The 18,414-nt window shown below is 36.1% G+C and overlaps 1 protein-coding gene across 1 annotated transcript; it reads right to left on the reverse strand.

The window, feature by feature from the left end:
• Positions 1–2,490: 2,490 nt before the first annotated feature.
• Positions 2,491–2,868, reverse strand: LOC113352604. Its single transcript, XM_026596411.1, has one exon. The coding sequence runs from the start codon at positions 2,866–2,868 to the stop codon at positions 2,491–2,493; it is 378 nt and encodes a 125-aa protein (XP_026452196.1).
• Between the last annotated feature and the right edge of the window lie 15,546 nt (positions 2,869–18,414).

Consider the following 18,414-nt stretch of genomic DNA (forward strand, 5'->3'; position numbering starts at 1 on the left):
GAAAACCGGGTCGTACCTTACTTTCGGCAACACTAGGCCTGATATACATCCAATTTTTCTATCTCTGGAACTCAAGCTTCCGCATCTACTAGGATATCATCTTGCAGAGGGCTTTAAGAGTAACTGAGTATGTTCTTTTAGTTTTTTTCCAGAGGTGTAACGAGGGTGTAGTTTCATTTTCTATTGTGACACCCTTGTTAGTTGTGTCGGTTATATCGTTTCTATTATAGCATAAATTTCTCCTTCTATTAGAGCTTCTCTGATGGTCATTGTGTGTGTTTCCTATGTGGAAACACAAATAAGACATCCTTAATCTATTTTTCCTCAAAATTAGGGAGCGAAAAAAATCCATCTCCCACAGTATTGCATGTAATCTCTTCTTTTAATTAGTATAAATTTTACTTTCCATAATTAAGATTTTGTTAGAGCTAAAAATGATTAGTTAATATATTAAAGTCAATTCAATTTAAGTAAAAGCTGACTAAGATGACATTCTCCTTGACATTGTCTACCCAAAGTCATCTATACATTAGTTTAAGACATCGGGATTGGAGATGATTTTAGAGAAAATGGATGTATATCCTAGATGGATTTTGACACTTTATCTCCACACACATGCCATTGGAGAAGCTCTTATAACAGCTAGTTGTCTTTCTTTCTCTTTTATATTTCTTATCATATAAAGACATTTCTGTTTAACAAAAGCTTGAAAAAAAATTGTTTTTACCATTTTTCACTTACCGATTAATACATCGAGTATTAGTATTCACAATCTACATCGAACTTTGTCGATAGAAAAAATGTTGAGCATTGATATTCACACTCTAAATTTTGAAAGTTTATCATTATTTTAATTTCTACTCACCCACAAATAAAAATAATATTATCACATTCTCGTTGAATTCTGAATTTTGCAGCGAAACTGTTACCAACCAGCATCAAACTTGATTTTCATGGGAAACATAATTTATCGATATCCAAGTCCAAAATACCAGACCTTACTATATTGAAGATGGGTTTATATATAAAAGAACACAACCTGCAAATAATAATTTGTTCTACGACCACATTAATTTTTAACAAAAATTCTCCATGGACGGAGATAATGAACTACACCAAAACAACGTACTCACAAACCTATATATGGGGGGCTCAAAAATGATCCCCTGCTATCTCCATGTGGGCGGAGCCCATTCATGTGAGGGGATGATTTTTATGTTGTCTAATTTCGGGGTTCACAGAGAACCACTCAATTTTTAAAGACATGCTGCTCCATGTGGTCACACACATTTACGACTCTTCTTCTTCTTGAACCAAACCAACCTGTCATTTACTTCCACAAAGGCTCCTAACATGCAATCTAGACTATAACGCACAGCACCATTAGTGGGAACCATGTGCCATAACCGAAGACTTCATCATTTGTTATCAGTTTTATATTATTCTGGAAGATACTTTGATAACAAAATCTGACCAGTAGACTCGAATTACAACCACGAGGATATATAGTATTACATTTGCATAACCGTTGTCCGGTTAGTTAGGTGTAAAACGTGTGGGCACGACACAACCCAGCCCATGAAATCACGTGCCTAACACATGCTGCGCTGGGCTGGATTATACCGGAGATTCAGACGTGTTGTGATGTGTTCTATAGCGTGCCACGCTGTGTTGTACCAGAAAAATAAATATGATGTGACGTGCTGTGGTGTGCTAGCGCACCTGTTTTATGTCTTCCAAAATAAATATTTTTGAGATATTTTAGTTAGTACATGTATTATTACAGAAATAAATTAGCATAACGAAAAAAAATGACAGAAATTAGCTGAAACAATGATTCTTTTGTGAAATATGCATGTAATGTGATGTATTGTGTGGTATTTTACGCACGGCGTGGCGTGCTTTATTCGCGTGTCGTGCGGTGCCGCGTGTTGTGCTATGCTGATGTGCCTGTTTGTCTGGCACAACACGGCACATTAAACAAACGTGTTGTTCTCGTGCTGGACGGGTGACGTGTTATATCGTTCTGTGCTCAAATTTCAACGTGTTGTGCTGTGCCATAAACATGGTGACCCGTCCCAATTTACACCTCTAAGTCACACTAATAAATTCTACCCACTAAATCTGACCAGTGTATTCAACTTAACACGGTATTTTGTAGATTCATGAAAGGACTGAAAAATCTCACAGGATCATCCCATGAGCCGAGACAGTTCAATAGTTGTTGTTTAGTTAATGCAGATGCGACAAAAAGAGAACATGTGTAAAAGAAAAGGAAGATATTATTCCGAAAGGGCATTACTGGAAATATACAAAGTAAAACATACTACGTAGAAGTGAAAATGAAGCAAGATCCCACATACTGAAATGTTCTTTAAACAGAAGAACTCAAAGATTTTAGATTCAAGAACATCATTTATAAATCTATAAAAAACTGTTATCTTCATTACATAATCTACACAAAACTATACCAAAAATACATCCGATCGGTCAATCGTCGGAGTCATCGTCTTCGGATCCGAACAATGAGAAACGATTATAAAGAAGGAAAAGAACAAGAAAAAGAAAAAGAGCAACACCTACAGGTGAACCGCTAAGTCGATGAATAGAATCAGGTTCACCTCCATTTGATGTAAAGATACCAGATAATACCGAAGCTCGATCCGATGATAAGAATTGTATAAGTAGTAAGAGACCTACAGGTACCATAAGAAGACCTAATGGACTTAATAACTCTGTGATAAACACTGTAATTGCTTCACCAAATTCTTCACCACCAAGATAGATTGGTACCATTACTACTAAACCTACTACTATTGCAAATAATAATCCATGTGGTGCTACTCTTCCTCCTTCTTGATCTATCATTTTCTCTCTTTGCTATGGTTTGTGTTTTTCTTTTGCTTCTGTTTTCGACTGTTGAAGTTTGAAGTGAAATGGAGTTATTAGGTGAGGTCTTCTTAAAGGGGAGGTGGGACGCGTTTAATGGAGAGAAAAGATAGTAAGTAAATAATTTGGTGTGTGTACTGATAGTAATTAATTAACTAAAATCTAATTAATCACTTATTTATTTATGATTAAAGTTTGATTGAGATCTAATTTTACAAAAAAGTTAAAGTACTAGTAAAACATCTGTTTAGGTGGAAACTTGAAAAGTACGGTCTTGTCTTATTTATTTGAACTTAATTGCACTTTATTATTCTCCGCCTTTGGAGTAATTAGTCTTTTTAAGTTTTACCCCCAAATGAAAAATCCTTGATTTGATCTAAGGATCATATTAGTCTCTTATCTTTTATTTAGAGGACTTTGAGGGGGCAATCTCAGACCACTAATAATAAGATTATGAGCGAAAACGAAGTCATGATGAGTCCATATGACTCGTTTTGCAATTTCATTTCATATATGGATTAGATGGGAGGGACCTGGAAATTGGGGTAAGCAAGCATCATACTTTCATTAATGGTAGATGACACACTTGATTCGGTCACCTGACCCTGACAGTAAGGAAGTAACACAGTAAGTCAGTTCAGAAAGTGAGAGTTTAACCTCCATTATGTAATGACAGTGTGTACTATGTACCATGCCAAAGAGAAGTTTCCATGCCATTTCCTGTAAGAGAATCTGAATCTCATCTTAAATTTGTCCCCCCCTTCAGACACGTTCTATTGTCTCCCAAGTACTTTCATGGTTAAACTTACCTAGCAAGTTACCTCTGAGATTCTCGGTCACTCTTGTTGACTGGATGCGAGATGTTTAAGCCCGACTCAGATCTAATTTGTATCCAACACTTTTATTAAGATTTTTGTTAGAGGGAGAGCAAAAATAGATTTGAGGAGAGCAAAAATCGTTGTTGAATTGGTGACTAGGTTGACCCAACAATTTTCTTTTACTCGGATCAGAATACCCTTATTCAAACACATCAAATTCGCACGCCTATAAATATATCAATCACAAACACCATCAAAACTTAAACGAAATCATTTCTTTTCCTCCTTTATCTTCCTTTACTGTTAAACCCAAGGATGACGACTATGTTAGATCTACATTTCTACTGTGACGATTTAATCAATATATTGATATAAAAGAAGATGATCAAATTACATGACAGACTCGGCTTTATATTCTTCTCTCAACTCTCAACCCTCTTACACCTCACACGTGCATATCACACGACTCTCACATGACTTGCACAATACACACACTCTGTGCTATTACCCTCCCTCAATCTCTAGTGGGTTGTAAGAAGACCACTTGAGATTGGACTCTTACAAGACTTGTACAATACACACACTCTCAAATCTCTCTTAGACGAACAGAAGCAACACCAGATTGAGAAGTATACAAATAATATCAGTTGAGATATAGTGGATGACGCAGTAAAAGACTCATGTGATAGGCACCTAATATTGTATATATTCTTATCTTTTTGAAGGTGTTTATTGTATCTTGATGCACTAATTTCCTATATTTATGCCAAATTATGTATTTTGTTGTTCTTGTTCATTCCGAGTAAAAGTGTGGTGATATTCTCTGATTTTTGTAATGACAGGAGACTAAGTAGAGTCAGCAGATAAGGGTTGAACAATGGGAAGTGTTCACACCATGATAAGCTACACATTTCAGTGAATGGATTCATGTGCAGCAACAAGAGATCGGAGTGTGAGAGTTGACAACCTAATGGTCCGAAGTTCAGAAATCAGATTCTTCTCATGTTTGGAAACTACATGGAAAGCAAACCAAGCCCAAAAGCCATTCTCATACCAAAGAAGGGTATTCATGCTTTACACCAGAGTACGTCACCGCGTTTCTCTTCCCGATCTCACACATGAGAAATAAACTTCTTCTCCTCCCAATTCAGTCAACCCATCTTTTCAGTCTCCCATCTTTTATCGGCATATCAAATCAGTCCTTCTCGTCTTCTCTCAGATTATCAAGCCATCACCTTGACAACCCAATTTTCATACGATTGCCGACATCAGACTCAAACCCTATACCTAGTTTACTCTATATTTCTCTTTCTAAACCTATTCCTCCATCCAATGTCAATCAACAATTCACAATACCTAGCAAGTAGGTAGGGTGGATTATTCAGAGCACAAGAGAGGAAAATTGATTGATTCTCTATATAACATCAACAATGGCAGCAGAGAAATGGCAAAAATAAGGCGACAGTAATGATTAACCAACTGACAGTTAGGTCTGAATTTGATTTCCTTTCAACGTCGACATCATCCGAAATTAGTGAAGACATTACAATGACAGTGCATGATGAAGTAGGCTACATCAGTGGTGAGTTTCAAGACTACCAATTTCCTAGATTTCTGCTTGTGTAATTACTGTCAATGGGATTGAATTGTTTGGAGGAAAGTTTTTTGTATAAATATAGGTGGGGGTTGTGATGTAAAACTCAAGCCCGGACTAGCCGGTGCAAGAAAGTAGTAGTATTTAGGTTTATTTTCCAGTTCTTATAATGTTCTAATTTACTAACTAGGGCTTAGATGAAGCTCTTAATCTAATATCAGATAATTATGGTTATGAATTTGTTCTTGTTGTGCTTAATTTCTTAAGTGTAGATTTAATCTTTGTACTACAACATATTACTTTTACCTTGTTTGTTATATGCAACCTAGGTAGTTGGAATAATTATATGTTGTTGTGCTGCAACTCATGCTTAAATGAATCGATTTATCTTTTGATTAGTTATGCTTTAATCAGATAACTAATGCTTAAGATGAATACTTTAGTTGTGATTAATTATCCATCTTCAGATCACCTTGAATATGCGGCAGACTCGAATCTTCATCGTTGTTCTTTAAAAGGACAAGAGTAATTTCGATAACTGAATTATCTAAAGTAGGTTAAGTGGAGGATTCGACTGCCCTAGTACCTCTCATATAATTTTTTATCTTTGTGTTTGTTTTAATCTTGTTTGTTTAGTATAATCAATCTTAATCTTGTCGTATTGACACAAAACACCCCATGTTTGGTTACCTTTTAAAGTGTATCAGTTTTAGTAAGGCCATAGTTTCAACTCAACACCCACCTTGTCCCTGTGGATCGACCTGTGCTTTCCCTATGTTGCATATCGACACTGTGCACTTGAAGTTTAATATTGTAGGCATCTTCTAATCCTACCAAGTTTTTGGCGTCGCTGCCGGAGACTCGGTAGCGGTGTAGCTAAGTTTCCGTCTTTACTTACTGATTTTTAGTTTATTGATTGTACATACGTGTTAGATTATTATTTTTTGGTATTATAGTGTAACTTAGTATAATCTATTTGTTCCATATCTTGCATTATGTACTTTGCATCTAGTTATGTTTCTTTCAGTATCTTCTGTCATAGTCATTTGCATCATTGTCCTGCATCATACCACATCTATAATTTAGTTAACATCTAGTGCATCCTGCAATTTAGTTGTATATTTATTAGGATTGTTGTATCATTCACCATCTCATCTTATAGCATATCTGCAATCTAGGATTGAACAACATCCATCCTAGACTTTTTGCATTTTTCATTGTACTGACTGAATCATGAGGGAAACAAGTGCTACATAGCTGTTGTATTGGTGTAAAAATTTGTTTTTTGTACTGTGTCAGCATATTTTAGAGTAGTCTGCATTGCAGTTATAATCTGCATTTTAGTTTGCATTATTAGCTGTAACTTCTCATTTTCAAGTTCGTCACTCTCTGTAACATAACTGTCTCTCAGTTTGTTCCTTGGTCCTGTATCATATCAGTTTTGTAAGTCAAGTCAGTCGCATCTAGTGGTATTCTGTAACTTAGTTGCACTTCTGTTAGTTTCTTTTGTTTCGTAGTTTAAAACCATATTCCACCTGTAGATATCCATTAGTAAGTTTAGTCATGAAGGGTTGTAATGGTTAACTGTAGCTTTTTTGGTCAGTAAAATCTGTAGTTGGTTTTCTGTTGTTTTCAACCTTTTCAGTTTATAGGTTAACTTAATACAATCTGTAATTGCTTGTTAGTTTGCATCTCATAATAGCATGCATCTGTAACTTACCAGTCCACTTGAACTACTTCAGTGGGTGAACATTTCATAACATAACTCAACTGTTGTAGCTTTGTCCATATAAGTCACATATATAGTCAAGCATTTCCATCATTTAGTAGTTCATCACCTGTAATATATAAATTTAGAAATTCTTTTTCTCTTTTGAACCTTGTCTGTAATTGCACTCTGAAGCAGCTTTGCCCTGTCATACTGTGAATGTGTTGTCATTGATAACTCAGCATGTCATAGTTAACAAGAAGAATAACTCCAAATCATTATCAGACTGTAGACTCCTCTCAGCAGTTAATCAGTGTTGATACTCTCTGAATTTTCTTCACCTGTGTGATTCTAAGTCCTGACAATCTCTTTTGAGTAAACCAGGTACTTGTGAAGCTGTTAAACAAGCCAAAGAAGTGGACAAAAAGGAGCAGGACAGCCCATTTATTGTGCCTAAACCCGGTTCTCTCCTAGCAGTATCACTCTCAAAACCTATCTATGTATGAACGATATACCATGACTGTCTGTGAACTAGTGGCACTGGTACCTTTGTGCATAAATCTGTGATATCCGAGTAACATGTTTACTTGTTGAATCTTTTGTGTACTGTGTGCTATGTAGTTTCTGCAGCATACTATTTCTGCATTCACAACTCTGAGAATTAGGTTTGATTCTCATAAACATTATCTTCTGATATGTGCATTTGTCACTGGAACTGACTGGTATTTTCATAAGCATTGATATGTGATATACGACAACAATCTGTTGAACTAATTGCCTTGGCATCTGTGTGCATGAATTTGTGATATTTGAAAGCATGATTACCTGCTGAATCTGCTGTGTTCTGTGAGCCATATGAATTCTGAAACATATTGAATCTGCATAATTTCTTGACTGATCAGTGCAGCATTTTTGAATCTGTGTGCATAATTTCAAAAACTAGCTTTTGATTCTCATAAACATGATTCTGTGATAGTTGAATACCACCGTTGCTCGCTGAAATTGTTGTTCCACTGTGTTTCTCTTGATCTCTGAAAAATATTGTGGTGGCATACATACATATCTGAATCTGTTTATCGTAAGCTTCATGTTTGACCTGGCTTGGGCACTTGTTATTAATTTTGGGTATTATAACATAGTTTTTTACTTGTATCCTAGACTGCAATAGTGACCAAACTCCAGACTAGCCATCGTGAACACTGCCTATCTGAAATCCCAATTTTTGGACTGACCCTTAGTTCCTCCAACAAGCCTAGTGTCAGTAATTTATACACTTTGTGGAAAGTCCGAGCTAGCCTTCAACAGCTTCATCTGTTATCTGAGTGAGTCATGTCAGGATTTTGGTCTGCAGCTGAAGATGAGAAATCATCGCACAAATCCATTAGACAACTTGCACAAGAACATGCTTCACGTTATGAGCCTCTCACAGACCATGATATCAATAGTTATAGGGATTGTTATGGATATTTTCATAGTCCCGAGTCTCAATACTTGGACCCTAATAACTATTCACACATGTATCATCCACCACAGTGGGAAGTTGAACAATTTTGTACTTTCCCGACCTCTTGTAGGCAATCTGTGGGAGAAAATCACAAACTCATTGAACAAGACAATGCTGAATTTGAATTGACTGCATTTCATAATAAACCATATAGCGTTGCTCCTGAATTTCCTTTCTTTAGTGACCCTCATGCTCAACCACGTATTGAATATCCATATGAAATGAGGATACCTACTGTTGAAGACTCTCCTTTCATGGAAAAAATTAATGCATACTTACATAAGATTTTGCTTCATGTACAAAAGGAGGGAAGGAAGGAATTTCATGATGAGATGTTTGTTATTCCTAATGAGGTAAGTGTTGACAATAGTGTTTATAGCCTTACTCATGCAACTAATATTGAATATAGATCTAATCTAGAGGTAAATGAGTGGACTAGAGACACCATAGTTTTGAATTGGGAATGGCATTCCTGTTATGATGATGAGGATGATGATGTTATGTTAGAAGAACATGTTTATGCTGAAAATATTGCTGAACCTTTGGGTTCAGAAACATTAGGCATCTCTGTCTCGACCTTAATGAATCATGTTTCTTCTAGTATTCCATAAACATGTGATGTTGATACTGATCTGGAGCATGTGCAAGTATTCTGTGAAGATGAGCGTGACTTAAGAAAGGTTGAATTATCTGTTGACACAAATGATCGTATGCATGAAACTATAATCGATGTGTCTGATTCTATGCCTAGGTCACAATATGATGTCTCTTTTGAATTGCCTATGCATGAGATTAAGGTTTTGAATGATGCTGATGATACTGAACTGGGGCTTGATGATTTGTTATGTGAAAATGAATATGATATGCCTGTTTATGACTTAGGGAGAGAGTGTGAAGGTACTAATGGCCTTGTGCATAAAAAAAACTTAAATGTGCCTACTTCCTTGTCTAAGTCACAAACTGAGACTCTTTCACCCAACTTAAATTTGGTTTGTAACAAAATTGTAAAACCAACTTTTTTGAGAATACCTAATCTAGGATTGGAACTGTGTGCCTCCCAAGTCCTCTTGGACTATTTTGCAGCTAAATATGATACATTTGAGGAGCCACAGTTGGAATATTTGTCTCTGCCCGTCCCTAACATAGTTCACTTTGAACTAGACCTTGTGCATGATGTACCCTTGAAGTTGCGAGATTTTGTATCCAAAAGCATATATGTAGAAAATTTCTGGTTTGGGGGTAACTCGTGTACATCTGCAGTTGCACTCTCATGTTGTGCTTGTGTAAGGATGTTGATGTCTCTGCATGTCTTCTTTTGGGTTGATCCTCAACTCTTTAGGTTGTATGTGTATGATGAAGTTTTCTTGTATATAATCTAGTAGGTAATGTTTCAGTTGAATCTTATGTTTCTTTTGTATATAGTGTGCTAATCCAATGTGATCTCAGCAAAAAAAAGTGTTGGATTATAGCCTTGAATAATGGAGTTCAAATTTTTGTTTTGCCGACATCTGGTAATCTCTTTCCCTTTTCTCAAACTCAGCATGTTTCTCCTGGTATGTTACAATTATAATTTTGTTGATCATTAGAAACATTGAGGACAATGTTTAGTTTAGGTACGGGGGTGAAAAGTAGATACCATCGACCGTCACTGTGCTATATTTTTAAACTGAACTCTGCAATATAAAAAAAATGAAAAAATGAGCTCATTTACCTTGATTTGTGATACATGTGCATGTATGATATCTTAGGGTTCTTAGTCTAGATGATGAGGCACCCCTGATTCTAGCACAATTCACATGTGATATAGAAATTTTGCACGTGCACGATCAACCAAGAGTGTATAGCGTCGGTGTTTCATAGGTTAAGTAGGCTGCCAATCATCTAAAATACTAAATGAGACTTGACTAGCTTGTTCTTTGGTTGGTTGGGATAGAAGTTGGAGGGTACATTAAGAAAAGCAACCATTGAATTTGACCGGGTACATCGAAAAGGGATGCCTCTTGCTAAAAGTGTCATGTAATGTATATTTCCGTTCTTGTGTAAAATTTGTCGTGTCAGTTTGTGTATGTATCTTTCATTTTTCCAAATCAGTTGAAAAAAAAAGTCATCAGAAAAATTCAGTTGAATAAAAAAAAAAAGAACAAGAAAGAAAAGAAGTATCCATTGTTTGTTATTATGTTTTGTTTCAATAAAAGAGTTAAAGTTTCTCTCTTGCCTCAAATTAAGAGAGTAGTCAATGTAAATAAGAGTTATTTTTTGTTGTATGTTGTAAATAGTCTTGTAATAAGCAAGGAAGGTTTAGCCATCGATATACAACGCGAGTAAACTGAAATATCACCAACTCTTAGGTGAACATTCACAATTCTCGTAAAGCCGGACAACTAGCTTGGCTTTGAATTCAATTCTTAGCCTAAAAGCTATCTCTTAGTAATTGGCAGTCACAACTTCCTAGAGTAAATCATTCTCTATGCATGTCTAAGGCAGATACACTTTACACTCTTATCACATGTCCTTAGTTGTTTCAGTGCTAGAATTGTGCCTTGGAAAGCTAGATTGACATATCCAATTGTTGTGAGCTAAAACTGAATGCAGGTATCACTTTCATGGAATCTGAGCTTATATTTTGTCCTAGAACTTTTCTTAGCTTTTGTTTTACTCGAGGACGAGCAACATTGAGGTTTGGGGGTATTTGATAGGCACCTAATATTGTATATATTCTTATCTTTTTGAAGGTGTTTACTGTATCTTGATGCACTAATTTCCTATATTTATGCCAAACTATGTATTTTGTTTTTCTTGTTCATTCCGAGTAAAAGTGTGGTGATATTCTATGATTTTTGTAATGACAAGAGATTAAGTAGAGTCAGCAGAGAAGGGTTGAACTATGGGAAGTGTTCACACCATGATAAGCTACACATTTCAGTGAAGGGATGCATGCGCAGCAACAAGAGATCGGAGTGTGAGAGTTGACAACCTAATGGGCCGAAGTTCAGAACTCAGATTCTTCTCATGTTTGGAAACTACATGGAAAGCAAACCAAGCCCAAAATCCATTCTCATACCAAAGCAAGGTATTCATGCTTTACACCAGAGTACGTCACCACGTTTATCTTCCCGACCTCACACACGAGAAACAAACTTCTTCTCCTCCCAATTCAGTCAACCCATCTTTTCTGTCTCCCATCTTTTATCGGCATATCAAATCAGTCTGTGTCGTCTTCTCTCAGATTATCAAGCCATCACCTTGACAACCCAATTTCCATACGATTGTAGGCGTCAGACTCAAACCCTATACCTAGTTTACCCTATATTTCTCTTTCTAAACCTATTCCTCCATCCAATGTCAATCAGCAATTCACAATACCTAGCAAGTAGGTAGGGTGGCTTATTCAGAGCACAAGAGAGGAAAACTGATTGATTCTATATATAACATCAACAATGGCAGCAGAGAAATGACAAAAATAAGGCGACAGCAATGATTAAGCAACTGACAGTTAGGTCTGAATTTGATTTCCTTCCAACACCGACAGCATCCGAAATTAGTGAAGACATTACAATGACAGTGCATGATGAAGTAGGCTACATCAGTGGTGAGTTTCAAGACTACCAATTTCCTAGATTTCTGCTTGTGTAATTACTGTCAATGGGATTGAAAGGAAAACTTTTTGTATAAATAGAGGAGGGGGTTGTGATGTAAAACTCAATCCCGGACTAGCCGGTGCAAGCAAGTAGTAGTATTTAGGTTTATTTTCCAGTTTTTATAATGTTCTAATTTTCTAACTAGGGCTTAGATGAAGCTCTTAATCTAATATCAGATAATTCTGGTTGTGAATTTGTTCTTGTTGTGCTTAATTTCTTAAGGGTAGATTTAATCTTTGTACTACAACATATTACTTTCACCTTGTTTGTTATATGCAACCTAGGTAGTTGGAATAATTATATGTTGTTGTGCTGCAACTCATGCTTAAATGAATCGATTTATCTTTTGATTAGTTGTGCTTTAATCAGACAACTAATGCTTAGGATGAATACTTTAGTTGTGATTAATTATCCATCTTCAGATCACCTTGAATATGCGGCAGAGTCGAATCTTCATCGTTGTTCGTTAAAAGGACAAGAGTAATTTCGATAACTGAATTATCTAATGTAGGTTAAGTGGCGGATTCGACTGCCCTAGTACCTCTCGTATAATTGTTTATCTCTGTGTTTGTTTTAATCTTGTTTGTTTAGTATAATCAATCTTAATCTTGTCGTATCGACACAAAACACCCCATGTTTGGTTACCTTTTAAAGTGAATCAGTTGTAGTAAGGCCATATTTTCAACTCAACACCCACCTTGTCCCTATGGATCGACCTGTGCTTGCCCTGTGTTGCATATCGACACTGTGCACTTGGAGTTTAATATTGTAGGCATCTTCTAGTCCTACCATCATGCCAACAACAACAAAAGTAATCGAGATATAGGTGTTGAAGTAGTCATTGATGCAGTGCATAACAGGGAATTGTTGGAGTAAAGCGAAACACCATGTTGCAGTAGAGTAATGACTGAAAAATGTACCTTGTAGTGTAATAAAGGGAGAGAGTTGTTGTCGCAGTTGTGAACTGAACCAATTACCATCTTCACCGGCCTTGCAATGGTATACTTCACAGTTGTGCAATAGTAAATTTGAGTAGACAGAAGTGACAATTGTAATCAAGGTTGACTGACTAGTTGTTGGCGTCACGTACACAATATAGCAGCAAAAAAATCAAACCATAAAATCTGTGTAGTAACCCTGCGCCACTGGACTCTGAGTATTTGTCTTGCACAACTGGTTTATGTAACCACACTTACTTGCTAGCAAAAGAAAACAACTGAAGAATATTCAAGTTTAGCTGCACCAATTCACTCACAAGCACATCATAGTAAGCAACAACAGGCAACCAAAAGTCTGTGTGTCAACCACTAGTTGATGGTGATGTAGATGCCCAGGCATATTTTCACAATGTAAAAGAGCAAATTAGATGCTCATTGTAGTAGCATACCAAACGAAACACAAACTAGAGAGGAACTGCAATAGAGTCAGGAATCCATGAAGTACTTGGCGGCAACATACGATCAACACCAACAAAGTTCAAATAAGTAAAATCACCCAAATAGGAATATCCTGACATCTGTTGCGGGTTCTTGTTCTGGCAGAGCATATAAAATTTCAGCATTTGTAACTCAGAAACTCACCAAAAGTTATAGCAAAACAAGCCACTCTAGGATGTTGATGCAGTTACAAGATGGAAAGACCAAAAAAGCAAAGCCAAAGACTATAACAACCAACAATCCAAAAAAAAAACAACCATTTGAAGTATGATGTCTCATTCTCAATCTTCACTCTTGGATTATTCATGAATAACCAATACTTCGACGGATTTCAGCAATCCAAAATTGAAATAACTTATTGCAGTACTTTATGAAACTACCCATTATTATGCACTAACATGAAAGGGAAAAACAAATGAAAAGATAAAAGATAACTAAACCAGGCTACATCAGAATTGAATGTAGACTCATCAAGGAGAAATTCAATCTGTACTTAATATATCTCACCAATTTCAATCCTATAACGGCATCCTCAGTTCCATCATTACACGCACAAGACACTTCAACACCGCAGTGAGGACCATACCAAGCAACATTGAGGTTGTCAAACTCAATGTCCTATTTAATTTAAGGAGAAATTCTCTCCACTACCCGGTGGAACAAAATTAAGCTTCTTCCTAACTAACAACTGTAGCAGAAATAAGCATGCTCATACCAACTAGATTTTGGAATCATTATTAGCAGATCTTGATCAAAAAACCAGGTTAAAATCCAACCAAGTTATGATGAAAACAGATTTTGAAGACGAAATTGAATTTTGTTGAGATAGTGATGTAGAAATTGAACACATGAGATCAAATCTAAAGTAATCTAAACATGAAATTGGAGATTACCAGCAGAGATTCAGATGATAGTTGATGAGGTAAGAGATTTCAATCCATACACCAACAGGAAATTGAAGTAACCAAGAGCTCAAACCCTAAAACTGAATTTTAGATCCAAAATACATGCTTAATTCTGATTGACGACGTTGCAGAAAAGTATCAGGATCAAATGTCACTCCACACCGATAACCACCAGTAACAAATCTTCATCCAAACTCCTTGAATCTTCAAACAAACCTCCTTTAACAACTGAGACGCAGTCAATTTTGCTTGAGATGCAGAAAAGAAACATCAAAACTGGGGAAATTTGTCTTTTAAGAGAAAAACTCGTATCAAATTTCATCTCAGAGATCAATTTCTGATGATAACTACCAGCAGAGATGAGGAAGAACAGCATTAGAGAAGATGAGGTAAAGAATTTAAGGTTGAAGCAGCGAAAGATACGATCGATACCCCTGAGAATTGAAATTCTCAAGATTGATACCATGTTAGATTCGTGAGAATCTACATTTTTACTGTGACGATTTAATCAATATATTGATATAAAATAAGATGATCAAATTACATGACAGACTCGGCTTTATATTCTTCTCTCAACTCTCAACCCTCTTACACCTCACACGTGCATAGCACACAACTCTCACATGACTTGCACAATACACACTCTATGATATTAGACTAAACACAATATGAGATTCAATCGATTAATCCACATTATTCTCTCTAAAACAATTGAGGTTGGATTAGAGAATGGAGTTGAGTTAAACCCAAGGACGACAACTGAACACAACATGAGATTCAATTGGTTAATCCACACTTTCTCTCTCTAAATCAATTAAGATTGGATTAGAGAATGGAGTTGTATGTATGTTCAACTGCTTAATCAAGACTAGAGTTTCACTTCTTAATAATCCATACGCTTCTCACTCTAGGGATCGAAACTAATGATTACCATGAACAAAGCAAAAATCCAAAATTAGAGATCATTTTCAACAATCTCATCTTGGGATTTTGAGTTTTTATCTTCTCTCGTCACCCCTGCACTCTATCTCTGCAAGTCTATTACACCAGACAAGATCAGTTAGGAGTATACATTTTTTTTACTATAGTTGTACTATTGAGTTTTCAATCTTCGATGATTCTCCTTTTTGATCGGCATGTTTTTGGTTCTTGATGATAGAACAAAATTTTCATTTCTCATGGATTTTCCTTTCTATTAACTTTGAGCTTAATTAGGTTAAAATAGATAGGCTAAATCGGTATGTGAAGATCCAAAAAAGAAGGGTATTTTTAGTCCGAAAAAATATAAAGCTTGACTCACTTGAAGAATCGATCTTGTTAGTGACTCGCTAACAATTTTCGCTCTCCTCAAATCACTCTTCGCTCCCTCTAACAAAAATCTTTATTAAGCACACGATGTCCTTTTCGTGATTAGGTTCAGAACATCCCTTCGTGTTTAAAATGCTATTCCCTAATTGATGGCCCCTGCGGCAAGGACGAGCCTAGCAAGAGGCTAACCCGGGCTATAACCCGTCCTTGTTTTTGGCCCAAAAAGTTTTTACATAGGAAAAATGTACCATCATTTTGGGCATACAAGAAAATTCTGGGAATATTGAATAAGACAAAAACAGGGTTGGAAATAGTGTTTTTAGGCTATCCCTTATCTAGCAACTTTTAAAAATGCTAAAATACCATTGGATGATTAGTGTTTAATTATTGTTAATTTTAATAATTAGTTATTAATGATTATAGTTTGTATTAGTGTTAATTTAGGATAATAATTATCTTTTTAAAGAGATTGAATGAGTTATCATAGAAGAAGAAGAAGAAGAAGAAGAAGAATAAGAAGAGGAGTTGAGAATTTTTTATTTTTTTTTCTTTTGTGATACTTGTGATTGTTGAAACATGTGTGATCCAAATTCGAGTGAGGAAGGTGAATCTTCATCACGTAAAACTAAGAAAATACATATCAATTACGATGGAGATCTGGAGATGGCTTATTTTTTGGATTATGAAAACGATTTTACCCAAACTCAATCTCAAACTCAACTTTTTTTTCAAGCTCAAGATGATTCCTTTGCGGAGCCAAATCCAGAAGATGAGTATATTGATGAAGAACCCAATGCTAATAATACACAGTTATGGTTGTAGACGTTGTTTAATATCCATTTTGTATCTTGAATACACCAAAAGTTTGGATTTTTGAACTTAGTTCGGCGCAACAGGGTTTGGTTCGGCAAATAATTTGGATGCCGAACCTTGAAAGATAAGAACAGTTCGGTTTATGATTGAATTCTATATAATCTGAACTGTCCTTGATCTTTTTTCGCGCCAATTAATTTACTTGGTTCGGCTTAGAATGTTGTTCTAGTATAAGCCTAACCCTGTAATAAAATATTTCTGAATTACAGTGTCGTGTTCGGCTGTCACGTATTCCAGCCGAACATAGTTTTATTGTTTTAATAAATCTTAAGTGTGCTGGTTCGGTTTATAATGTTAGGCCCCAATCAGCCGAACCCATATATGTTTACTAGTTCGTCTTTGTTATTCTAACTCGAACCAGCCGAACCGTAAGATCAGTTTTCAAGTATTTTTACGAATCAACCGAACCTTACCCTGAACGTATGTGATATTGTTATAGATTGTTCCTGAAATGGAAACTACGGAGGATCAACCACCACCTGTTGATGTCATTCATGAAGATACTAAAGATCACTTCCAAACTGACTTGGTAGGTAATCTAATTTATGTTTTTTTATTATTTTTTCAAGTATGTTGTATTCAAAATAATTAATAAAACTTAACTTTTGTACTTGTCACCATGTAGACGTGGAAAACTCGAGATGAAGTTGTTCAATGGGCTGAGGAACATGGTTGGAAAATCAATTGCATCCTAGTTAAAGGAAGACAAAGCCGAAAGGAGCGGGTTGAGATGGTTTGTGAGAGAGGTGGAAAGAAAGTAAGCAAGAAGAAAAAGGGTGAGGTGTATGTTGGGAAGACCGGGAAAAAGTATAAGACTAAATCAAGGAAGATAAATTGTCCCTTCAAAATCGTCTTCAGTTGGAACTCAAATGAAAGGGTTTTCACCATGAATAAAGATATAGATTTCCGTCATAACCATCCACGTCCAAAGGATTTTCATGGACATTATAGAGCCGGAAGACTCAAAGCTCATGAATATGCGGAGGTAGATAAAATGACACGAGCACATATGGCACCCTCTAAAATTCTTAGAAAATTGAAGGAGGATGATAAGAATAACAAGACTACGTTGCAACAAATCTATAACGCTAGAAGTACTTTGAGAAGGAAGGATTTGGAAGGTAGGTTGGTGATGCAACAATTATTGTGGTTGGCGCAAAAGAAGAACTATGCTTGCCAAAAGAAATTGGATGATTTCGACCATGTGACACACCTTTTTATTGCCCATCCAGAATGCATAAAGTTGGTGTTATGCTTCCCACAAGTTCTCATATTGGATTGCACTTACAAGACCAATAAGTATGAGATGCCCTTGATGAACGTTGTTGGTCATACGTCAACCAAGTCACCTTTTACCGTTGCTTTTTGTTTTTTGAAAGATGAGTTGAAAGAAAGCTATGTTTGGGCATTGGCACAAGTGAAGTTAGTCTTCCGGGAGGATGCTCTTCCAAAGATCATGGTAACCGACCAAGAGGCGGCATTGTTTTTGCTGTAAGGAAGGTATTTCCAAACGCGCAGAACTTCCTTTGTACCTTTCATATATGGAATAATGTTAGGAAAAAATGTCAACCGATAATTCAACCGCTTAAGTTGAAAGAGCTAGAGAAGATTGCAAAATTACCGGATGGAGAACGAGAAGTGAAGAGAAACAATTCAAGAAAGAATATGAGGCTAATGAAAGGATGTGGCCATGTTTCTCCAACGATTGGGATGCTTTGGTATGGTCAATCACCGAAGAAGT

Source organism: Papaver somniferum, chromosome 2 (genome assembly GCF_003573695.1).
Source record: "Papaver somniferum cultivar HN1 chromosome 2, ASM357369v1, whole genome shotgun sequence".
Classification (NCBI taxonomy): domain Eukaryota; kingdom Viridiplantae; phylum Streptophyta; class Magnoliopsida; order Ranunculales; family Papaveraceae; genus Papaver; species Papaver somniferum.

Excerpts from the sequence above, each read along its gene's own strand:
- LOC113352604 (XM_026596411.1), bottom strand. The coding sequence starts at position 2,868 with ATGATAGATCAAGAAGGAGGAAGAGTAGCACCACATGGATTATTATTT.